The following is a 26,192-nucleotide window of genomic DNA, read 5'->3' on the forward strand; positions in this document are numbered from 1 at the left end:
GTTTTTTTCCTCTTTTGGGAAAAAAAAGAGGTATTTTGTTTTCCTTTTCTTTAATTTTATTATTTTGAGTCCCTTCCGATTTTGGGCATTGGGCTGGCATAGAGCTACCTGAGTTCACTTTAAAGGTTCACTTGAACCCTTTAAAAAGCATTCCCTTTATCAATTTAAACATCCTTCTTTGAAATTTTAAGCTTTTTCTCTCTCTTTTTTCTTTACAGTGTTCAGTGAGAATTAAACCAGATTAAGACAGTTCAGCAGATGAACACACATTAGTGCTGATGATGCACGATTCCACAGCCTCTTTCACAGCTTCCTGACAGTGTATGTTTGCTAAAAGAGCTCCTTGGGGACACAGCGCACTGTTTAAAGTCAGTAGGTGTCTTTATGGTACATTATCTGCCCGGTCACCAGGTACAGCCGTTCTGAAGTATTTTTAGGGATATCTTTCTCAGGAAGATTTGAGATGGCACAACCTCGTATCTCAGCCTACCTCCCCCCTGATATAGACCCCACCAAAGCTGCTCTGGCCTTTGGGAGGAGGGCCCTTCCTAAGCTGAATGAGGAGTTGCAGTCTCCCGAGCTGCTGACGCAGCAGCGGGCGCTGGTGGCTCTCTGCGATCTGGTCCACGATCCAGAAAAAGTCTACCAGGCAATAGCATTAGGTAAGTGGTCTGTTCTCAGTAGCTCTGACACACTGGGGCAGGCTGAGGGGGCAACCCCCACTTCACTTTCTTCCATTGCCTTTTCCTTACAATATCTTTGATGATGCAAGATGCTCAGGAAAAAATTCCTGTTTGTTTTACCTTAGAAAGGTAAAGGATATTATAAGACCATATACATGACAGTTATTATCATCACTATAGGATTCATCACAGGCTCACTGTAAGTTTTATCAACACCTAAATACAAAAGAATCTTTCTTTCCATAGAATCACAGAATTGTTAAGGTTGAGAAAGACCTCTGACCATGTCCCCAGACTTTATTCCAATTTTAGCTAATTCCTAACATAGGCTAATAAAAAAAAAAAGACCCACCTGATTAGTTCAAAGTTAGAACCTCTTCACCGTCATCACCCACTTGCCTATAACTTAATGAGAAATTAGAAAATAAAGGAATATAACCAAATTTATCTTACTCATCAGGACTACATCTGTCTACCACTTATTTTGAAAGCCTGGAAGAATCCTGAGTTTTGATTTTTGAGGGGAAAAAACCCCTAACCACAGGTTTATTTTTGCAATTTTTAGCTGTCTATGGTATATCTACGTAGCTCATTATGTAACACAGAAAAAAATCCTTGTTTGCTACTGCTTTTTTTCTCCATTTACTTCCTTTACATTTTTTTCCTCTCATAAAAGAGACCAGTCATGTTCAAAATTTATTAAGTTAGTGTTTGATGAACAGTTGATTGCCAAAGCAATGTGAGATTGCTGTTAGTTTGGGGTTGTTAGGCTTTCTGGCTCTGGTGAGTGCCATATGTGCATACACAATCATTAATGGTTCACCTCATTTATTTCTGTTCAAAAAAGACAAGTGAGTGTCAATCCTGCAAAAACCTGCTTTACTAAAGACATCGATAGCTCTACTGTCTTATTTTTAGAGTTATGTCACTTTATTTTTGCAGGATTAGGATTTAACTTGATAAGGAGTCAGGAGTTTGTTTGTAGTGTGACATTTTTGGCAGTAGGCCTTGAAATTTGAAAGTTTCTTCCTTACTTGAGATATGACAATGAGAATTGCACTGTCAGGACAAGCTGAAAATCCTGAGGCACTTCAAATGATGAGATAAGCGATGAATATTTTCAAATTAATGCTTTAAGTAAGAAATGCTAAAATAAATTCTGATGTCTCATAGGATTCTTGGATAGCCTGAAGGCTTTGCTGGTGCACCAAGACCAAACTGTCCGGCAGAAAACAACAGAAGTTCTCTCTGTGATGGCTTTGCACAGTATTGGCAGGTGGGTGCAATTCCAAAGTTTACTGAACCCTGTGGGAAGTGATGTTTCAGTGAGAAATAGAACAGTTCCTAAGTTTTGTCAGACAGATGCAGCATAAAGAAGAGCAGTGAGGATTAAATATCTCATACAAGTTTTATTCCATTGTGTTAAATCTGTTCTCCATTGTTGCTTTTAGGGAGGGGCTAATACGAAGTGGAGTCATTTCTGCCCTCACTGGGCTCCTGGATGATCCAGTAGATATCTGTCGGAAGAACACCCATCAGATTTTTGACATGCTGGCAAAATTACCTGAAGGTAGGAGGTTTTTAGCAGTTAAGTATTCAAGTAGACAACGCAGAGAGGAAATCAGGTAAATTCACCTATGCTCCAGATTTAATTTATTCCATTTCTCTTGAAACTCATATTTAAAAACAGTATTTTGTCTATTTTTGCTCATCTTTGTTTTCCTTAGTTAACTTAGGTTTTATGCAAGTTAAGGCTACCTGCTCAAGATACAGTGCACTGCATGTTTAAATTGGTATTTCAGAATCTTGCATCAACATTTCACTTTTTCCCTTCTGTTCAAGGTGTGGATCAGTTGTTTATCACAGTGCATTAGTTTCATAAGTGTTTTAATCTGAATGTTAGTCTTAAACTTCTCTTCCAGTTGATAAAAATCACAATTTTAAAAATAAAAATTCAGTAGAAATGATCAGTTAAAAAACCATGCTGTTTAAATTTCAAGCAAAGTATATTGTCTGAGAAACTCGTTTCACTACTGATGCTTGAAAAGAATTAAATGAATGCTTAGAGCCTTGCTAACTGTACATGAATTCTAAAAAATCTAAAGATATATTTTTACATGGAAGCAATCCTCTTTAAAGTCTTCAATAAATCCATTCATATGAAGGATATTAATATGTTGGCCTAAACAACTTTGTGAACATCAGTATGGAAAAGTCTGTAAAAGCAGCTCTGAGTAATTACTCTTGGAAAAGGTGGGTTTTTTTGAGTCATGTATTCTGTTTATTTAGATAAAAATATAATGTATCTATAAACATATACATGCCTGTATTTAAGGGCTGGGAGATAAATCCTGGAGCAGAGTTGTGTCTGTGTAGAATGGACTCGCATACAGAGGGCAGTTTAAAAGGAAAACAGAAAGGTGCAAAACTTTCTGCTATGAGACAATTTGGGGAAGTATCAAGGATAACCACAAATATTTTCCAATAAAGTAGTAAGAGTCACAAGGGCTGATGTAATTCATTTGACATATTACAGATACAGAAATAGTCTCTGCTTGGTAATTCAGCCCTTTTCAGCTAGCCAAGAAACTGTCTGTCTTTCTCCTTGCATTCACTTCTACACCTCACATCCAGAAAATGATGTAGGATGTTGTCCTGGGGTAACAGGTGTACCTTGGATCAAATGGAGGAGGTCAGCAGCTACTGCAGCACTCCCCTGCTCCATTTGTGCTGTTCTCTAGAGCTGAGGTAATTTGCAGGACCAATAAAGCAACGTGTTCTGTGCTAGACAAAAAGGAACAGAAGCTGGACATGCCCTTGGCATGAAGTGTAGCTGTTTTAACTGGGAAGGGGTCAGTGACTCCAGCTAGCTCTATGCCAAGCCACCTGGTCTTTCTCCAAAAAGGAGTAATTTAGGAAAATGTGGTTATTTTGAGCAAATCCACTTACAGAGTATTTTTGATTCCTAAATTTAAGGATGTGTACCAGTATCTTCCAGGAACCGTGGGGTAGTTAAAAACCAAAAGGTAGGAGAATGCACAAAGGAGTAACATTTCCAGAAGGAGCAACAACTTAGTGGGAAAAAAAAAAAAATGGGAAGAAGAAAGACAAAAATAGATAGATATATATGTTCAGTAGAGGGTAGAAGAGGGAGAAGGGCCAGCAGGAGGAGAAAATTAGGAACATTAAAGAAATTAATAGCAAAATTTCCTCTCTTTATAAAAACAATTAGTTGACATATATAATACTTGATAATGTTAGTGAAAGGGTGTTATGCAATGATAAATGACCTCAGAAATAGCAACTGCAAAAATAGTTCTAGGAAAAATATCTTTCATTATGGTGTGGTTAACACTGGAAAGGTTTAATAATTCTTACCCATTACCTATCCTGTCATTTATGGGTACTTCCTCCTTTTAGGCAAAAATCAAGGTGGAATGGATGGTGCAATGGATTTTTAAGCTTGTCAGAACGTCTCTTTGGGAAGACCCCAAGAGATAACGTTTCCCCTACACTGCTGACTCTTACTGTCTCCACTCTTTCACCCTTGAAAAACCATAACTAATTGAATGTGTGGATAAGGACTCTTTAAGGATACCTTTTTCCCTTCAAAACTTGTTTTGCTGTATGGAGTGCAAATGCTGAAAGGACAGATGGCATTCTTACTGCAGCAGATGGGACATCTCTTCTGTGAATGTCATTGTTGCCCAGGTGAAGTGAAATCCCAGCTATATTAATGCAGCTCTTTCAGGTGGCAGTGCACTGCATCACTGATAAACCTGAGAACTGAGAAAATAGATGCAAATTTATTGCATGATTTATCCAGGTGGATGACTAAGAGTCAAGGGATTTAATTTCAGCACCTGTCTTCAGCCAACAGATTTTTTATTTCTAACTTTGCTATGCCTCAGTTTTCTTATACAATCAGAATTTTTTGTAAAGAAAACTCTGTATAAAACATAATTTATTTTAACATCTTGAATTCTTCAGAGGGAAAACAGAGTAAGCATGAATTACTCAGAATACTAAAATCAAAAACATCACAGGAATTAAATTATTAGAGAGTTAATAGCAAGAAATTGCTATTCAGAAAACATGATAATGTGACCTGACTATTTAAACATAATTATTTACTTATTTGTTCCTCCCCATGCCTCTAATTTTAAGTCAAGTAGGAGCACAGGTGGTGCTTCACTTTCCTTTCTCCTTTCCAAGATAACTTTCACATTTCCAATGAGGACTGGAACTGGCTCCTTTCCTTTAGAAATCCCCTTGGGCCTTTGTTAAAATGTCCTAGGTTCTCCACCTCATCATCTCTAATACTTATGGTAGAAACACCTTCTTAGTTGAATAAAGATTTGGTTTTTAATATAAAGTGTCTGTTACCCTCCTGATAATTGAATCCACTTTTGGTTTTATCCAGCTTTCTTACCTTGAAGCTGTGCTGTAATGAATGCTGGCGTTTTCTTGTCTCTTCTTTCACTAATCTGAATAGGCCACAGTCCAATGGAAGAAAGAGGTGAAGGAGACACAACATCTAATAGGCCATTCTTTGGGAAAGGGAGCCCTGACTCCCTTCCCACCTTTTCCACAATTCACCTGGCTAATAATTGGATATTACATGTAAAAAAGGAAATTAGACTAGAAATACTGCACAATTTCCCAGGTAAATGTCAGCAATTTAATAGTAAACAAAGCTTAGGGGAACTTGTGCTTGTAATTACTGTATAAAGATTTTAGTAAACTTGCCAAGCCAAGCAGCCTGAGTGCAAATATCCCAAGCAGGCAGCAGCTCCTCACTACAGGTGAGACCTAAAAACTCTCTGTGTGCCATGACAGACAGATCTCTGTGTGCCTTTATATCTTGAAGGCACAGCATCATTTGCTCTTTTGCCTCAGCTCTTCAGGTGTAACAGGTGACAGGGAATGCTTAAAGGGACCCCATGTCTTCAGTACAGGGATAAAATATCTTGTTCAACAATTGGGAAAACTTCACAAGCATTATCCAATCAAGTAACTGTCGTAACACTACTTAATGAACACACTATAGACACATTCAGTATCATTTGAATTATTTATTTTTGAAGTGGACAATTTAAATGTTGATGTTATTAACCATTTTGTTTTAATTTTCTTAGAGCCCTTGGCTGAGATTTCTTGCACTAATTCATAGTACATAAGGGGAACAAAAGTAGAAGGTGATTTTCCAGTGTGCATGTGTGTCTGTGTCTCTGTGTACGTATGTGCTTTACAGTTATCAAACACTTATTTACACACCAACTTTACACTGATGTCTTTAAGAAGTCTTTTCTATGGCAGGGGAAAGAACCAACTGACCAAAGACTTAGGTCTATATAATCCATATGAGATTTTCCAGTATAGTCCCACAGAGCTTCTTATGCATTCAAACTTTTGCAGGAATGTTACTCCATCCAGTAGTGTTTCTTTATGAGATGAAACCTGGAGCTGAGGATTGCATCTCTTCAGTTTCCTTAACTTCACTAAACTGTAAATAATTTAAATTATTAAATTGAAATAACAAGACATTTATTGTTCATATCGCTCATCTTTAACCTTCTAATAACACATCACATTTTAAAAATAATTTTAAAAACCAACAAAAAAAGACTTTTGAGGTTATACACTACACAATCTCCATGGCTCCTGCTTCTTGGGAAATCTGTTATAATATTACAATACCCAGAAGGTATTTGGAGCAGTGGAACAGAATTGTCCGTTGGCAACTTTCACATTCAGCAATCCAGACACTACAACAATAATTTAAAAAATTGCTTTGTGATTTATTTTTTTAATCTGTATTAAAAAAGGAACACTAACCTACTTCTTAAATATAATTTGGTTTTTCATGAAACACCACAAGATTTGGCAAAAAAAGATGTAAAAGAAGACTGTTTTGATGTATAAAACTCCTTAACAGTAGAAGAAACACCGACCTTAATTTGGCCTATTCAAAGATTCATTTCATGTAGTTTTGCTGCATATTTGAAGCCAGAAAGAGCAGAAGGAGCTGCTAGTCAGTTAGGAACTCACAAAACAGTTGCGCACCAACAATTCCTTTAATAGGCAAGGTGTCCATGAGAAACAGTAAAGTAAAGCAGAGGTGTGTACATAGTATATGCTGAGAGTCATGTGCATGTGCATACATGATGGATGTGTACATACTCTTGACTGTGGATACCAATAGTATGGGTCCATGCCCACTCTCTACAGATTTAAGAAGTATTTCGCTTAAACTCTCTCATTCAGTAGCTTCTGGTTTGAACTAGCTTTTCTCCCCAGCACAAGCATTCTGCTCCCCACCCTGCAAACAAGTTCATCTGTCACTCACCAGATTTATATTTTTTATGTCAATAAAACTTTAGGACAACTGGATGAAGAGTCATTTCTTACACAGAACATGATAACACTCTCACTGTAGGAAATGAAATGAAACAAATGGAATAAAAGTGCAGTGACTGTGGTGAAACATCTCCACAGAGTTTGGCCTCAATCTCTTTTTTTGTTTTTGTTTGGGATTTTTGAGTTTTTGGTTGGGGTTTTTTTTTCACTGGGGCTGTTTGGTTTTCTTGGAGAGGAGGCTCTCACTCTCCAGAAGATATATTTAGGGAAAATTATGTAGCAGGTTAAGGGGCCATAAGAGGAACTGTGTTCATATATCAGATTTCCCCGTTTTCTCTCCTTGGGCTATTAAGCATTGCCCAATTTTTTTTCCACTGAAGTGGAAGAAGTTAGCCCCTTTTTTATCACTCCAGGAAAACAGATTAAACCCAAGGATTCTTAGCAGAGGCCAATATATTTGAGATTGTTCTGAATGATGACATCTGTCACTGCATCAAACACAAATTGTATGTTACTGGTGTCAGTGGCACAGGTGAAGTGTGAGTAGATCTCCTTGGTCTCCTTGTTGCGATTCAAGTCCTCAAACTGGCGTTGGATGTAGACTGCTGCCTCCTCGTAAGTGTTTTGGCCTTTGTATTCAGGAAAGCAGACTGTTAAGGGGATGCGTCGGATTTTTTCTGCCAGCAGATCTTTCTTATTCAAAAAAAGGATGAGGGAAGTGTTGATAAACCAGTTGTTGTTGCAGATGGAATCAAACAGACGCAAACTTTCTGCCATTCGACTCTGTAGGGGAGGAAACAACAGTGTCAGCAAGAGTGCTTCAGCAGAACTGGGGAAAGCTCCCAGCTCTGTCTGCTGCCCTGAGCAGGTGAACTCTGTTTAAGAACAATTGAGCATGACCACCACAATTAAGTTTGGAAATTAAAATCCGATGCTGCTATAGACTGAAAAAGAGAGGTCTGTTAAAAATCAGCGGCTGTCTTGAATGTTCTTGGGGTATTGCTGCCGCTGTGACATTTACACTGATGCAGCTGGAGCTGTCCATGGTACCAGGCTCTTGGGAGGCTGTGTTTATTGCTCGGGTTACACCTATAGGTAGGTGTAAATAAATGTAAAGTTTTGAATAGAAAATATTATAGATTATTAAAAGAAATATCACTCAAGTATTGTCAAAAGTAGATACAGAAAACGTCTTAATCAGGCATTTTTGGCAAGGTCAATATTTTCCCAGCCTGCTTAGGTTTCAGAAAATGTTATGCATACATCATGAGTCATGGGAGTGATCCAGGGTAAGTGAGCAGCAGGGATTTGGGATATCAAAAAACCAAGGGTATATTTGGTTTAAAAGACTATTTGCAAATATGTATGTGTTCCATTTGTCTGGCTTCTATTCAGAGGGAATGAAAATAGTAAGAGTCTGGGCATTTTTGTTGTTGTTTAACTGTGAAGTATTCTGGCCAGTTCTCCAGTTTGGAAAGAACAAACAGTGGAGGAAAGAGGATGACTTTGGGTTTTAATAGAAATAAAGTATTTCTAATATAAATTCTAAATTCTACTGAAATTTGTATCAGTGGTTTCTAGTGCATCTCCCTTGACTTTTGACTTCAGTAGAGTCACCTGGTGAGAGGAAGAGAGAATAATCATGCACTGTTTATTACAGAAAAATTAATATGAAAATATAATCTATTTAAAATTTAATTTAATTTAAAACAACTCTGGAACAGTTGTTTTATTTGGAAATGAAATATATTGTATTGTTATTATTTCAAAGGAAATCTGGAACAGTTTTGATCATTATTGTTACACTCAAGCTGTATACTGAAAAGATGCCTCTTAAAAATGCATAGTTGCTGAAATAGGAGCAGACTGGTTTACATAAGCTTTTCAAATTACCTCTTATACTTTCCTCACTTTGTTTTATTACTCCTTTTCATTTGCTAAGGGTCATCTTGGTCAGAATTGCATCCTGTGTTCTCTTGGTTCCATGAAGGCTCTGATGTAGCTCTGTGTTTACAGTGAAAGTCAGGGCTGGTGGCATTGCTGGTCATTCCCAAAGCCCCAGCAGCGCCGGCAAGGCTGGCACTGCCTCGGCAGCCAGGGGCAGACTGACTCACCAGCCTCCCGAGACACACTGAAACACAAGCTCAGTCAGACAGTTCTGATCTGGGGGCTGCTTGTTTACTTCTTCCTTTGTAAGGTGGGGTCATCTGACACTCCAGCCTAGTTTATATATAGACAGATTTATAGGTGTAAAAACATAGCTTTAAAAATATGTTTGTGCATTTCTTTTCACAGTGCAAATACTGACACAACAGATAATCCCCTGAAACATCATAATCTGTTTTCAAATACTCAGAATTTCCTTTCCTGATTTTGTAGCTGATAAATAAGCAGTCAATAAATCTCAGTCAAAATGCTTTCACTACTAATAGTCTGAAAAAAATCTTTTAGAGCTAATACAGGTTTCTGGCCAACTCTCAGAACAATCATACAAACAGGATATTGCATTTTAAGAGGTTTGTGTTCATGACTGTATTTTGTAGTGAATCATAACACTGTCTCTCTACTACCAAATCCTCCATTGGGATCTGTAATCCAAGGACAAAAGCAGAGAGTTAAAACCCTTCCATAAATTGGGAGATGTTATGAACATGTACAAGAGGACAGTTAGTTTTAAATTATTGTAAACTTGGTGATCCCTTGTGGGATGTAAAGAAAATATTAGTAAATTGTTGATCTTGACACCTAAGGAATTTCTTCTTCAATGTAATATTTTAATATTGACTCAACATCTGAAATTCATAATATCCTTAACTAAACTGAATATCATTTCTTTTAGTTAAAAAACAAATAAGCCAACCAGAATCATTTCCAACAAAGATGCAGGTGATATTATGCCAGTGCTAGGCTGTAGTTGCATGGTATAAATGTGTGATATACCTTGGGAAACGAACCCCCCAAATCCAGGTCATGATTTTAATAGCCAAAGAAGGAAAATGTATCAATAAACAATGAGGAAATGTATCAGAAAGGAAAACCCAAGTCTTGTAATCTTACAGTCATTCAGTGGGTTCAGGCTGGAAGGGAGCTTAAATACCACCTAGCTCCAAATCTCTTGTCATGGCCATGGACACCTTCCACTCTCACCCAGCCTGGCCTTGAATGCTTCCAGGGATGGGGCATCCAAAGATTCTCTGGGCAACCTGTACCAGTGTCTCCCCACTCTCACAGGGAAGAGTTTCTTATTAATACCTAATCTGAATCTACTGTCCTCCAGTTAGGAGCCATTCCCCCTTGTCCTGTCACTGCAGGCCCTTGCATTTAGTCTCTCTCCATCTTTCTTGTAGGTTCCTTACATGTATTGGAAGGCCACAGTGAGGTCACCCCTACCCTTGTCTTCTCCAGGCTGAACAATCCAATTTTACTCAGCCTTTCCTTATAGGAGAGGTGCTCCATCCCACTAATCAACTTGGTGGCCCTCCTCTGGACTCACTCCAGCTCTGGACTCCCTATGTTCTTCCTGTGCTGGGACCCCAGGGCTGCATGCAGCTCTGCAGGTGGGTTCTCACCTCAGTGGGGCAGAGGGGCAGAATCCCCCCACCCCTGCTGCCTACCCTGGGGGCTCAGCCCAGCACAGGGAGGTTTCTGTGTCCCAGCACACATGGACAGGGCAGGGCCAGCCCTCACCCACCAGCATCCCTGAGTCCTTCTCCCCAGCACTGTTCCATCTCCTCATCCCACATGATTTCTTGCCATACCTTAAGTGATATATCCACAGTTCTAAGGTTGAGGCTGACACTAAACATACATGGTATATCCACTCATGTACTCCCAGCAAAACAGGCTCATTTCTGCTTTTGACATTATTGTAAAACTACTTTACATATCATAGGGAAAGTGAACTTGAGAGAGTTATGGCTTATTATAATAAAAATAGAAGAAATTGTTGTATGACTCCCAAAGGTGTAATAAAACAGTAAAATAATGATAGGCATTCTTCTCTGCAGTGTCTTTTCCAGTTCTGGAATCCTGAAGGGAGTACATAGCCAGGTGGTCAGAAAAAAATGTGCTGCTGTGGTTTTATAATTATACACAAGCTGGGGTATAAGCAAGATAATGCCAATGCCTTACCCAGATGGCCTTGTTGGGGGCTAATTGCAAATTCTTCTCTGAGCATAGGAAGAAGGAATTGGTTGCTTAAGGGAAAGAACATGCTAAGGAACAGATGGCTGCTTTTATGCTTCCAATAGTTTGCAGAGGCACAAGCATCCCTGGTCATCCTCTGGAACAGTAGAGGTGTGCTTAGCAGGAAAGAGTTCTGAACAAGTAAGCATTTTCAAAAGGGAAGACCCAGTTATCAAGATAGCAAGTAATTAAAAGAACTGAGTTTGTAAATGGAGCCAAATTGTAATGTAGTATCTCCTTTCAGCTTTCACATTAAAGCTTTCTAGTCACAGCTGGGAGAGCTTTGAAATTAAAAATGAAAAATTATGTACAGAGAAAATATCACAAATAGGGGAATCAACTGTCATTTGTATTAAAAGCTTAAGAACTTCATCTTTCAGTCATTATATCTCTTTCATCATCATTATTTTAAAACTGGTTGGCACTTGGGGATTTGAAGACTCTAACAAAACCAAATAAAATTTTTCTTGTGTAAGCCATAAACAATAATGAATAAATTTGTGCAGGAATAGTAATATTTACTTTCCAGAAAAGTTAGAAAATCTTTAAATGTCAGTAAATCTTGGAATAACCAGTGGAAGCTATTGCCATTTTCCTGTAGAGGCTTTCCTTACAATAGTGGCTGACATTTAGCATATGCTGGTAGCTATGAGCTATTTCACAAAATGGCATGAAACTCTCTAGTTCAAATATCTTCTTTAGAGATCTATGGCTTAAAATCTTCTGAAGACAGCAGATGAAGGTAAAGTATTTGAAGAAGGGGTAGTGGGGTAAAATGGTAATTGAATCAGTTGGATGTTTTTCCTTAAGTTTAATTGACAAAAAAAAAATAAAAAGGAATCCATTCTGAAATAAGGACAACCTACAAAACAAATGAAGGAAATACCATTGCCCAGGACACTCATAGTCAAAGTAGTTCAAGAATTCAAACAATGCCCGAGTAAAAGCAGAGGGAAAACAGAAGAATTTCACAAACAAAAATACAGAAAGCAAGTGATAGCTTGGGTAAATACAAAGAAGCACTCTTTTCTTGTAAAAAAGACTACAATGAGTGCTAGTTAAAATGTCCTTCCTGTGTAGCAGTCAGGCAGTCCTGACTGAGTGCTGGGTAAGAGGCATACAAAACTATTGTATGATTCATCTTCTGTTCAAAAGAACAAGACTTCTACAAGAATGTATATGCTCAGGTGGCTGCTGGACAAAATGGGAAAATATTGTGATAATTTAATGAGTTTTTAAAAATTTCTTTCATCTAAAAATCCAGAAGAAGAAACTATCTGTTGGAGAGAAGTAAATAGACTTAATCCAACACTTCTCAAAAAAATCAGGAACGCCACTGAGGTAGAATTAAACTGGGTAAAAGTCTTTACCTGGGTTGCCCTGTATATATCTGTTTCTAGCCTTGGCATCTCCCAGAAGGGATGATGAAAGCAATAGGGATTTGATTAGACAAAATTGGTTTGGTTTCTATACTTTTTCTTCCCAATCCTAGGAGCCCAAAGTTTTCCTGGAAAATGTTGGAATTCTAAACTGTCAAAATTAGAAGAGATGACATAGAAGAGTAAGCCCCACTGTGAATTCACTAAGAAGTGTTCTTAAGACACTTAGCAGCTTAACTTATTCTGCCAGCAGACAAACTCATTATCCCATCACCCAAACAATTTATTACATTGGTCTGAAACCACTGCAGGAAATCCTGCTCAGTCACATTGTAAACAAAACAGGAAGGAGCTCGGGATAATGAAAACAGCTATGTCAATATAGCACCTATCATACAGATCCATGCATGCCCATGCCACCTATTTATGTCCTTCCTACCAAAATACCTTTCAGTGTCCTGCATATGGGGGGACTGTGAAGTGGAGAAAGGTGAAAACCTAACATAGCATGTTAGTTTATACCACCACAATGAAGGGAAATTGAAAGGGATGGTAAAAGGTTTTATATTGCAGGAATATTGAATCTCTACTATGAAATGAGCTCATAGAAGGCTGAGAAACATATGTATTATGAAGTGGAGCCCTGAGGAAATTTTGTGTGATTTTGATAGGGAGATATCTATTTATATTGTGAAGGCAAAAAAAATTTATTAAGCATGAAACAAGTTTGTTTTGAGTTTTTTAAAATCAGATTAATTCTCAAATCAGGAGGAAACTATATATTAGCAAACAAAATTTGTAAGGTACCAAATTAATTCTTCTTTATTTTAAAGGTAATGTCCTGCAATTGTTCATACTTACAGTTTTTACATGCAAATGTAGAACTGGTAGAGGAGACAGTAGTCAGTATTTGATACCTCTTGTTCAGAGAAGCAAGGGAAAATAAATCTTATTAAGTGGTAGTGCAGCATACCATCTCCCATGATGGTTTCCTGTTGAATATTGCTATTGTCTTTACATAGAACTCTGTAGATGATAACTGAATGAGAATTACAAGAGGACCTTTAGGCTTGGCTATTGTATGGGATGACAATGAACAGCATCATGAATATTTTATCACGTATGTTCTCTGTGACTGAGGAAACCCTGCAGTGTTACTAAGGCTTACTCTGGACTAAACCAGACAAAGCAGATTTAATTGGGAATATTACTTTAACAGAGTCCTGAACATTTGTCTTTGAAAATTAATTCCTGACACTCTTCAGGCCTGCAGCAAGTCATGTCTTAGGAGTGCACGCTCAGTTAAACATTGGTATGTAGTTGTTACATGCAAGTAAAACTTGTGCCAGTGACAGACTGTGGTGAAGCAATCTTCAATACTATCTATCAAAACTATTTTATATTCCTAGATCAGGAACAATGCAGAATTGTTAATCCTACTAAGTACAGTCTGACACCAAGCTATGGCTGTAGTAAAGGAAGCTGAGCTGAGAAAGAAGTTTGATTAAATTTGCTGACTGGAGGATTAGATTTTGAGCCAGGGGATTTCCAAGCAAAGGAGCAGGACAACAGGTGCTTCTGCTAGGACCTATAAATTAAAGGGAATTTAAAGAAAGGATATATAGAAAACTCTTAGAAGAACAGTGTAAAAGATTACTGAGTTCAAGGGTCAGAAAGGGTGGGACATTCATCATTCCATAGAAATGCTAGAAGATCCAGAAAAAGGCTACTCCTGTATGTCTGGCTAGAGTATTAAAGGCTGTTCCACAAACAAGAAAAGGGGCAAAATAGAAATGGAGAAATACTCATAGACTGATTTATTGCTTGTGACTGGCTATACATATCTTTTAAGTAAGCTGAAGTACAGGAAAATTATATTTAGAAGTCACAAAATGGGCATGTGATAGGTGTTATATTTATCATTACCCACAAGAGAATTGCAAGTCCAGAGGAAAGTTCTAGAAAAAGGTATGTTCAGGAAAATAGAAATATGGGGCAATCAATACTGGTCCTGTGCCTGACAACAGCCACACAAGTCAACATTTCTGGGAAGCAGTAATAGGGATAGATTGGCAAAAGTAATGCTGCTGCAGCTGACAAAAGAAACTTCATGTCCCAATGGGCCAGCATAATAAAACCTGCACATTTCCCAGCCAGTGTCCAGCCAGGGCAGTGCTGCCAGGCAGTGCTGCCAGTAAAAGTACCCAAGAGACTCACAAAATGGGCAGACAGCTTGGTTTTTATCCTTAAGGGAGGGCTTGGTGTGTTTCAGTTGCTCAGCAAACAACTGTTAACACTCTGCTTTTACTGCCCCAAAGTCAGCAAAGTTTCATGCTACAGAGGCCTCTGGCTGCTGCCTTATGAGTGCATGTGCTCTGCTCCTCTGTGGATCATTTTGGGGCACAAGCAGCACTAAAAGAGGGCAAACATCCCATAAAGAGAATATAAAAGTAAATCTCCAGGGTCTTTCACAGTGCCAGCAAATTAAGATTTCCTGAGTACAAATTAGGATCTTCATGTCATTCTAAGAAGTCAATTTGCAGCATACAATACCTATGTTTGCTTTGGGGGGGTGGAGTTTTTTAAGCATTGTACAGTATCCCAGGCAAGCTGCATATTTCTGCAGGTTAGCAAAAAACTAGCCTAAAAACATTTTCTTGATAAAGGCATATTCATTTAAAATGTCACAGTTCTTGAAAATATTTTCAAAGTGTCATTAAAATCCCTTTTTCAAGGGTAAATACCTGGATGTTTTATCCTTAGATTGAGCTTTTTATATGGTAATAGAGTCCAGCTTTTCTATTTCTGGTAATAATCATTTTCTTTCAACACTTACTCAGTGTTTTCAAGTGGGGTGGGATTTTTGGTTTTGTTTTCTTCCAGGTCTTTAGATTGCTTGCTTAGCTCAAGGACAAAAGGAGCATTTCAAGCATATATTCCACACAGCTGAAATACTGCATAGTTTTACACATCAAGTGGTCCAGTGGTCCTTGTTTGACTCCCTTAAGCTTACTGTCAGCCTTCTGTGTCTAGACATTCATAGAATCACAGAATGGTTTAGGTTGAAAGGGACCTTTAAGATCACCTGGTTCCATCTCCTGCCATGGCAGGGACACACTCTGCTAGACCTGGTTGCTCAGAGCCCCATCCAGCCTGGCCTTGGGACACTTCCAGGAATGGAGCATCCACAGCTTCTCCAGGGAACCTGTCCCAGGGCCTCACCACCTTCATAGTTAATAATGTCACCCTAATTTCCAGTCTGCATCTACCCAGAAGACAGAGGTTAACTCTGCATTGACCTTCAAGGAGAGGCTGAGGGAGCTGAGCTTGTTTGGGCTGGCAAAGAGGCCAAAGGGTGACAGCCTACAATTACTTGAAGTAATGGTGACACAGAACTCTTCCAAGCAGTATTAGAGCAAAGAATAAGCAGCAATGAACATGAATTGAAGTTTGGGAGGTTCAGATTAGACATTAGATTTTCTCTAGAAGACTAGCACAGCTCTGCAACAATTTGCTGAGTTTTGTGAAATCTACCTCCATAGAGGATTTTCACTCAAGTGACTGATAAAGCCATAGCTGGCCTGATTTACTGTTGGCAGTAGTCCAGACCTTTAGGGATCACATCCAACCTACATTTCTGTAATTCCATGCAATGTAAAAACATATTTATAGTTGATGCAGAAATAGGAAGTCAATTTCACACACACAGTTCTGAGCAGGTCTCAAACTTTGCCTCCCAAAGAGATGAATTCAAGCACAAGGGCAGTCCTTTGATGGAAAGAGTCACTATCCTGTTGTAGAGGCAGGATGAGAAGGAAATAGTTAATGAATGGACTTGTGGACTTTCTGGAATATCCAGGGTTTACTCTTTTCTCTTCTTTGATGCTCTCTGGTCCTTGGAATAGCCCTTAAGCTATTGAAATTGTGCAGAAATCTGCAAGAGAACTACACAGGAATACACAAGTGAAAAGAGAAATGTTTATTCACTCTTTCAGGCCACTGACTAACCTATTTTTGTATAGTTTATTCATAATCCAAGCTTTTGCTGATACTGCCTGTGTAAAGAAAGAATGCTTTTCATTGCACCTTCTTTGAAATGGGCATTTTTCTAATACATTGCAGGGTGGGAAAGGCAATTAATAGGGTGACTATTGCTTTCTGACAATTGTCCTAATTGAAGTAAAACAATATATTGACTACATAAAAGGAAATTAATATTTCTTTTTAAAATGGCACAGGGGCAGATTGCAAAATCTCATGTCTGTGAATGCCCTTTCTCTGGAGAAAATACCCATGTGATATAAAGAAAAGAGTGTAGGTTTTCATTTCAACACACTCAAGCCCAGCTTTCAAACAAGACACTCTGGATCTTTATGAAAGATGCAAGATGAGGAGTCATTTGTAACAGTAGCATTAGAAAACAGAGAAAACCAGCAAGAATTATCATAAGCATGGAATGACTATCATATGAATTTAAATAAACTAGTTCTTTTCAATCTGGAAAAATAAATAGCTGAGGGGGAACACGTCAGAGCTCATAAAACCATGAATGGTATGGAAATGTGGAATAGCAGATTATTTTTTCACCATTTCTTACAATGCAAGAAGTAAGAAACATCAAATTCATTTATCTGACAGCAGACAAGTATTCCTTCCATACAGTGCATAATTAAATGTAAAACTCTGTCATGAGATGTTAGAGAATCACAATGATAATAGTAAAAGTCAAAAAAGTGTAATTTGGTTCAAGAAGCAATTAAATTAAAAGGGCACTTAAACAAAGAGATGTTGATGCAATCTGCTGTTCAGTTACCTGGGAGGGTAAATTGCAGGAAATATAAGTGTATGCTTGATTTGTCCCCATAATTTTCCTAAATGTCCATTGTTGCCCACAGTCAGACAGAGACTGCTGCAGGTACTGGCTGTGACCTAGTACAGCTGGTCTGTGTGTTTTGGCTGTCAGAACAGCTCATCCTTGGGGAGAAATCAGTTGTTTATTTCCCTGTTGGTGAAAATTTCTCCTTTATGTAACCCATGTGAAATCGCTTCAGTTCCCAGGCAATTTTGCCTTTCCCCTTAGTCTTGCCCAGCTTAGAAAAAGTTTGTTTCACACACTCCACCATCACTTGAAGCAGTGAGTGTTTCTCATTGAAAGGTAGGCAAAAGCTCTTGGCACTAGAAATACTGACCTCTAGTAATTTGCATTGTCTAATGCTGGAGTGTTTAAATGACAGAAGGACAGACAGACAAAGAAAGAAAGAAAGAGAGACTGGTTCACATTGATGCTGAACCAGTTTTCACCAGAATAAGTTGGCCAGTCGTTTCATTCTTCAGTAGTATCTGAACAATAAAAGCAGCCTATTATACACCAAAAAAGGTAAATGGCCCTTTATACTGAGAAATTCACTGCAGGGGAAAAAAAATCTCACAAACCCTGAGACCATTTCTCAGACTGTGAGATATGGAGAGGGATGCATCCTCCCCTCACAGCTTAGGCAGCTGAAATTCTTGCAGGAGACTGGCTTCTTGTTTTATTGCACCTTTGAAGATATTTTGGGTAGGATGCTTACAGAATTTAGCACAGCAAGAGCTCTTGTGGGAGCAACAGCTGCATTCCCTTTGTAGCCTGTCCATGTTGCAAGATTAAGGTAGCAGGAGCAAGTGGGTATTTTTAGCACCCTTGCCTGTAATTCTAACAAAGTTCTTCCCACTGTGGGGGTTCTGAGGTTGCCTCCTACTAACCTGGAAGAAACAAAGGCTGAGGGGCACAAAGGTCAGTGTTCAGAGTCAGGAATGAAAAGGCAAGAGGAAGAATGCTGAAGGGAAACTGCAAAGCAGCCTCAAGCAGAGGGTCTGAATCTGGGTCTGATCTTGGCCTTTTTTGCACAAGCTGACAAAAGTACTAAGAGTGCAAAACCAGCATGTTTGGCATCATGGAGAATCTTGTCTTCACTTTCCATAAATTCTTCTGGTTTTAAGGAACATTAGTGGGATTCAAAACAAATCAGTTTCAAGAGATAATTTCTATGAAGTTATTTCAGAGCAATTGAAGAATGAAAGAAATGGTGATGTATGCTGTAAAAATGCTTCTCTTATATTTGAGATGGAAATTCTAATCTGCTGGGCTACAGACAAAGAAGTAAAAATAATTTTGTTCTGTCAGGAATGTATTTAAGAAAACCCCAAACACTCTGATGTTGTGGTCTCAGGTTACAGGAACACATTTTCTCTTCACTGAGCTCTGTCTCATTCAACTTGCAAGATGGACAATGTCCTGTGCTAGCCAATATTTGTCTTTAGAGTCACAACTCAATTTATAGATCCATGCTTTACTATAGACTTGCTGTTTATGAACTGCTCAAAAACCAGAATTACTGGTTTCTTCTCAAGCTTATAATTATTGTATCTGAATATTTCATTGACTACATTTGTTTCCACAGCATGTTGTCAGATCAAGAGGTGCTGTTGAAAGGAACTTATAAATAGGGAATGAAACAACCTATACAATGAGAAATTATAGGGAAGAAACAATCTATACAATGAGAAATTATAGTTAGAAAGAGCCCAGTAATTCTAGACACCCAATCTAATTTTCTAGAACATCAGTTTTCAGCACATATATTAATGTATTTAACAAAGATTAATAGATTTTCCAAGATATCAGTGATATCTGGTGTAGCTCTGAATAATCAGACCTACTACAAATCAAATCACAGCATCTCAAATTAGGTTCCTTAGAGACTAGTAAGGAAGAATGTGGGATTACCTAATAAAATTGTCATTTAATAAACACGTTTGGAACTAAAAAGGAACATGGACCTATGCCAGGTTCTAGTACAGTTCTTCAGTAGTGTTCCACTGCTTTAGCCACATTAACTTTCTGCTTTCCTGTAACCCTATGTTCCATTCATTTCACATTTTCCTCCCTCTGCCTGAGATGATGGCAGTGTTCCTGCAGGTGACAGTCTTATTTATCACATGAGCACCCATTAATCATAGAAAAATCATTGCATTCATTGAAAGAGGTATAAAATCAGTGGGAAAACCCCATCTTCAATAGAAAGTTGAAATCAAAATCTACGCAAACAAGACAGTCAAAATAAGGTTACAACAACATCTCCCATTTACTAACTTTTATTTGATTGCACCAGAGCACTTAAACTCCTCTCCACCTCAACCTCAACCCACAATGCTTCACAATTCAAACTTACTCCCAACCTCCTCACTCTTCCAGTGCTGTTTCCTCCTCTGACTTGTACATTCCAGATGAGAAACAGTGCTTATATAATTTTGTACCATTAGAGGCTGAGCAGATCTCCATAATAATGGTTTGTACCATTCATATTAGCACAGAAATTTGCACAGTTTAAAATAATTCAAACTTGCAAAGGGATTAGGAAAAAAACTCATCACCTCTGAGACCCTGGCTGTGCCATCTGAAATATAAAGATCTTGTTAAAATAATGAAATTATTAATTGTTTTTCTTTTATAATAATGGTTGAAAATATTTTTCCCTGCAAATGATGAATTTTCTTAAATTTGCCATACATTTCACCATTTGCAGAAATGCAGATTTATTGCCTTCTGTCCCCAGTTTTCTCATGACTAGTTTAGTACAGTAAGAATAATTTTGTTGTAGTTAAGGGTCTCTCTAGGTATCAGAGAAAGAATCTGAGAAAGAATCTTGGCTGTGGCTACTTCTAAATGGATCCTCTTTTATTATTCTAAAATTCCTTCTCTCCTACAGTGGGGAAAAGCTTTTGTGGTACTTTAATCCTAGAATTTGCAGTGCTAGAAGATAGGGCTGTGCCTTTTGTACATCCATCACTAGATTTTATTGTTGATTGTGTGTGTATTTCAGTGAGACCAGATTGTTTTTCCTTAAACTGTGGGATTCCCTACATGTAACACATGACATTGTTTATTTTATCTTGCCATCTAATAATTCCAGCTGAAATTGATAGCTGAGATCAAGAGGGGTGTCAGATGTGCTGAGGCTGAGTTACACAAGGAGGTGTCTCGTGGGACTCTCCTGCTCTCAGGAGACAATAGAAACAGCGTTACTGCCTTATTGCAAAAACATTACCATGTCACTTTCTTGTGACATGCTGGTTCTTGTGGGATCACAAGGGGAATCACAGGAAGTGCTGGTGGAGTAATGACAAGTTGGATAACAGAACAGAGCAACAAGGAAGGAAAAAAGAGAAGCTATTTGAACATTTGATTATTTCTGATATTACAGAACTCTTTTTTTTTTTATGTTCACTAACTTTTTTTAACTTTTTTTTTTTTTTTTTATGTTTACTCCATGTGAGTAATAATGCAGAAGCCTTGGCAGCCTGCATGATGTCTTTTGCAAGAAATCAACTTCTAGTGTTGTCTCTGTAAAATAACTCCTGTCTGGTTGGAGGACTGTTAATGAATGGATCTAGGATTGAATCAAGAAAGGGACATTCTGAGCATTACTTGTAACAGAGGAAACAAGGAGGAAAACTAACCAAGTTACCAGCTTTTGCAGGCTGGAAGGGATTTCATTTATTTGCAAGGCTGCTTATCACTTGTCCGTTGTTCAGATTTCTTAAGGAAGCATAGACTGATTTTCTATTCAATTCATTAAAAGGGAAAAAGCTCTTGGGTTGTGCACTGGTTTCCTATTTTCAACTTAGTGTTTAAATATTAGGTCAGAAATACTGTAATTAATTTTATACCCAGTCATAATAGAAAATAATTTTGGTCCAGTGACTCCTGAGTGTGTCCTAAGCACAGAGAGAGAACCCAAGATGCCTTCTCCTCCAACTTCTGTTTTCCACTGCATTCGTTTCAAGTCCCTCTTCAGGTTTCCATGGAAATAGCACAGAAGTGTGCTTATATTCTAGGCATTAAAATATTCATAAAAAGGGATAAAGAGATGGTTTAAATGACAGATGCTGTATTGCTGAAGCAGGCAGTCACATTTAGGGTTCTTGTCTGTAAATGATCATGTGTGTAAGCGAATGCATTCTGGAGAGAACAGGCCCAGAATAAATTCCTCACAGCGGTAGGAGAAGGGATAGGCAGGACAAACCTGACCTGCAGAGAAGGCAGGAATGGAATGCAAGATTTCCCAGAACAATGCAAAATAAAATGCTGTTAAAATTTTGCTATTAGAAGTTGAACCCTTTCTCAAGGAAACAGAAGATGATTTAAGCTTACAGAATTACTTTTGTTAGCTGAAAAAAATATTGCACACTCCAAACTTTTTAATTTAATTTTAAAATTTTACCTGTATAAAGCTGCTAATTCCTTTCAGTTATTGCAAGCAGAATTTTTGATACAAAATTTGAATTTAACCCTTTAAAAAGGCTGTCATAGATTTGAGCTCTTGAGTACATTGAATATTCTAAAATAGCTATAAAATCTCAATATTCTTTTAATCTTAGAAAATCTAACTGGAAGCAGGAAATACACTGTCTTATCTGTATTTTAATTAATGAATCTTATTCAGAAAAATTAGTTTGGTTGTTTACTCATTATAGAGATTTGAAACTTGAGCACTACTAAAATTATTCTAGTAGTATAAATAAGCATTTATATTCTAGGAAATCTGGTTTTCTGATTCAAAATATAAACTCTAGTCCTTAAAAGACCATTGCATGGGCAGATTCCACTGCAGTACTTTGATCCTCAAGGAGAATGGAGTACAGTATGTAACATAAAGGCAGCTTTAAAAAATTTATGAAAAACAAACAGTAAATATATGTATAATTTAAAAGCTTGCTGATAGAACATTTACTGCATAGAGAATTGGTGTGGTTTTCATTTTCCAAGAATAAAAATATTTTTAAAATATAAGTCTATGAAAATAAACACCTCAATATTTCAAAATACTGTCCCTTTTAATAATGGAAGTCAAGAATGTTGTATTGACTTGTTTGCATTAAGTTACTCTCAGAAAAACTTGCAAGTCATAAGGCAGATGACCAGTGCATACTGATGAAGATCTATCCAAATGTTTATTAGTCTTTATCTATAAAATCAGTCTGACTTCTGGCATGTTTATTGGTAAATCCTTTTTTTTGAAAGACATTCAAACAACGGTAATATGCCAGTCTGCTAAACCAATTATCCAAGCTCTGCATGCAACAAATACTCTGGGACATTTTTATGCTAAAAAAGTGTTTAAAGAAGTATCTCTTTCAAAAAACACCTTTTTTTTTATAAGCCATACACATCTGGAACTGAGAAAAGCAAGACAGACAAGGAAGATTAAGCCACTGATGCAAATTGATAGAACATTCAAGAAATAAACCCCTCATCTCCACTGCTCCACCACAGAAAAAGAACATTATAATATGGAAAAGTTTAGGAACTGTTGTTGTAGAGTCACTGCAGATCTGCTCTTCTGACTGCATCTCTAAAGTTTAATAACTACAATTTAAAACACAATCCACAGCCTCTCATACACAATTCTGTATTATGGTGCTGCCATTCAGGCCTCAGCTCTGGGGACTGGGCTCCTGGAACAGCAATGTGTGACATAAATGCCAGCCCTGAATCAAGGGGAGCACCTCAAAAGGAGCAGCAAGGACTTAGAGGGAGTATTTGTCATCTGCTGAGCAACGAGAGGGAGCAGCAGGACACTAAAGAACTACTGAAGGAAAGATCCTCTGAGCATCCATTAGAGGATTTAGACAGCAAATGGCCCAATCATTCTTTCTGGAAGGTGCATTTGCCTTCCTATGACACTTCCATTTTTAAAAAAACTTACCTTATTTCTCCCACCAGAAAGGCTGCATGCTCTAAGCAGAGCTGGATGACACAGATACCACTTTACCACTGAATTTTAAGAACATTGGAGGTATTTTATGTCTAGGATTTATTACCGTAGAAAACCTGTTGGTTTCCAGCTTGCATTTTTGGATAATCATGTAATTTCCCTGTTGTTCAGAGGATAATCATCTTCACAGCAGAGGAAACAGTAGAATTATAAAAGCATTTTCAAGCTGTTCTAGAAAACCCTGATCACTTCTTAATGAGCATGCCCTAGAATCCTTCGTGTAAGGCCAACTGAGAAGGAACCTTGAAAAAGCCCTCAGTGGAAAAAGGGTTATAATTTCTCTAAAATCTTCACATTAAGTAGAACCTGCAACTAACTGAAATCATACCATCTGTAAAATCCATATTCAGAATCATTTTCAACCAAATCTCTAACTAATCACTCCCAATTACCTTCCATTCAAGATAGATGCAGGCTACTTTGGAGCAAAAAACCTCAGAACATGGGACAGGGCTCCTCAGCAAAAATACTACTGCATAAATGTTAAAATCATATTATTTATTGATCTTTCTGCCTCTAGTGCAAAATTAAAAACTAATTTATGCCATCTTTAACCTAATAGTGATTCTTATAAGTGGGATAAAAAATGAAAAAAAAAGCCAAGATTTTTTTCAGAGGTTTATGGATGGGAAAGACTTCAGATACCAAGCAACGAAGCAATCTACCAGCATGGCCTGTAAATCCAATACATAATCATGTAGGTGAGCCAAGGCTTTATCTTACAACTCATCTTCTCCTTGCTGGCCAGCTGCACCTCATTTGACATTGCCCTGCTGTGTGACTGATGCCCTTTTAGCAGGAGCTGTTATTGACTTATGTCAACTTCAAAAAGTGACAGTGGTATTACAGATTGGGGATAAATTATTCATGAAAATAATTATATTGATGAGGGAGAATGATTGAAAAATCCAACTGGGGAAAGCCAGACATTTTTCTTCTATATTTCTTAGCTGTACAGTGCCTCACTTCTCTCTGATATTGTACAAGAGCTTCCCCATTTATATTGTACCTGTACACCAAGCAATACAACAAATTGCATACAAAACTGATTTCTAAATAGGAAAGTCAGTTTCACGAGTCAGAAAGCAAGATATCATCCAGGGTCTGTTTACCAATAAAGGAAACAATTGAGGATGTGCAGTATTAATAAAGAAAATTCATACTAATAAAAATTAGCAATTTCCTCACAGCAAATAATGAATGTAAAGAGCACAGAAATACAGAAGTATTAATCAGGAAAGAAAAATACAAAGAATTAAAATCCAGAGCCTGGTTTTGATCATATTAAAATCAGTGGTAGTAATATTTTAATTCATTTTGTTGTTTGAAAACTACTATCAATAAAATGAAATCAGCATCTACAATATAATCTGTTGGAATCCTGTACAATTTCCCAGTACTTCTTCTTCAGTAAAACAAATATTTCAACTATTAAGCTCCATGTATGACGATATCAATATATAAGGATTTTTGTCATCTTGTTGTATATTTTACAGGACTCTATTAAACCACTACACCCATCCAAGCCAGGAGCAGACAGGTTTCCAGGCAAGTTCTTCCCTCTGACTCATCTTTTAGCACATGGAGACAGCCTGTGCTGCTCCTGTGCCTTTAAAATTTCCTTCTTGAAGGATGTCCAGCTTTCCTGGCCTCAGGACTGTCCCCTCAAGGGACAGCCAGTCTCCTAAACAGGCCAAGTGCAGAGTGTCAGTTCTGCTGAGCTCCCTCCTTGCCATCTGAGAACTGCAAACTCTCACTTTGTGATTGCTGTGCCAGGGCAGCCTGCAAGCAGCACATCACCCACCAGCTCTCCTATTCCTTCTGCAGAGTTTCTGGTCGCCCATTGCAGCCCTCCAGTGGTGCCAGTCATCCCACCACATTTCTGGGAGGGCAGCTAGGTCATGATCTCCTGCTGTGCAGTGCCTTCCAGCTCCCTGGTTTGTTGCCCATGCTGTGGGTGTTGGTGTAGATGGGCTTCAGTTGAGCCACTGCTCCCACCACCTTCTGGGGGAATGAGCACTGTTCCTGCTCATGACCCTGCTCAGGCTTCTCCATGATTCTAACACATCAATAACCTTTATGTCTCTGCTGCCTGGATCAGCCTTAGCTGCCAGAGGAAAGTTGGTTCAGCCTCTTTCCTAAAACAATGTGACTTGAGTTTAGAAACTTAGAATCCATCTAGTGGGTAGAGACATGTTGATATAATCTCTCATTAGAGAGAATTAAACTCCCCACTATTTCAAGTCAGTATTTTTCTGACCTAACTTCCAGCCAGTTGTCCTTTGCCTTTCTCTGTTAGACTACGTATTTCTTTAAATATTGAGCATTTTTTGCTCCTTCAGGTATTTATGCACTAAGCAGGGACTTCACTGTTTTTTAGCTCTACAAAACTAATTAACCTTTTGAAACCTTTTTAAATGCTCTAAGTCTTAGTCTGGATTGCTGGATAGCAATGACAGCCACATGCTCTGCAGAGCACTGCCTCCAGGACATTTTAGGCACAGCCACAAAGCATTTACTCTTGTCAACTTTCATTTTATTTTTTTTAACATATCTTTAACCTCCTTTGTTAACCTCTCACATTTCCAATTCAGTTGGATTTTTTTTCCTTTTTCCATGTGTAGGTTGTTGAGGGGTTCTTTCTTTCTTTCTTTCTAATTCCTACTTTGATTTGATCTCTGAAGAACAGCAAAGGCACTCAGCAGGCTCCTGTTGGAGCCATCTCTCTCTGTAGCACTGCCAGGAGAATGCACACTATCAGTAGAGGC

The 26,192-nt window shown here is 38.0% G+C and overlaps 2 protein-coding genes across 2 annotated transcripts in view; one reads left to right on the forward strand and one right to left on the reverse strand.

Moving 5' to 3' along the window:
* The first annotated feature begins 463 nt into the window (after positions 1-463).
* RSPH14 (radial spoke head 14 homolog) overlaps positions 464-26,192 on the forward strand; it is a 71,218-nt gene continuing 45,489 nt past the window's right edge. Inside the window, exons 1-3 of the mRNA XM_059863565.1 lie at positions 464-662; positions 1,857-1,959; positions 2,135-2,253. Coding sequence (XP_059719548.1) covers positions 464-662; positions 1,857-1,959; positions 2,135-2,253 — 421 coding nt within the window. The remainder of the gene's footprint in view (positions 663-1,856; positions 1,960-2,134; positions 2,254-26,192) is intronic.
* Positions 5,744-26,192, reverse strand: part of GNAZ (G protein subunit alpha z) — a 49,994-nt gene continuing 29,545 nt past the window's right edge. The window contains exon 3 of the mRNA XM_059863564.1: positions 5,744-7,826. Within this exon, the coding sequence (XP_059719547.1) occupies positions 7,482-7,826 (345 nt within the window). The 3' untranslated portion in view covers positions 5,744-7,481. The remainder of the gene's footprint in view (positions 7,827-26,192) is intronic.

Source organism: Haemorhous mexicanus, chromosome 19, assembly GCF_027477595.1.
Source record: "Haemorhous mexicanus isolate bHaeMex1 chromosome 19, bHaeMex1.pri, whole genome shotgun sequence".
NCBI lineage: Eukaryota > Metazoa > Chordata > Aves > Passeriformes > Fringillidae > Haemorhous > Haemorhous mexicanus.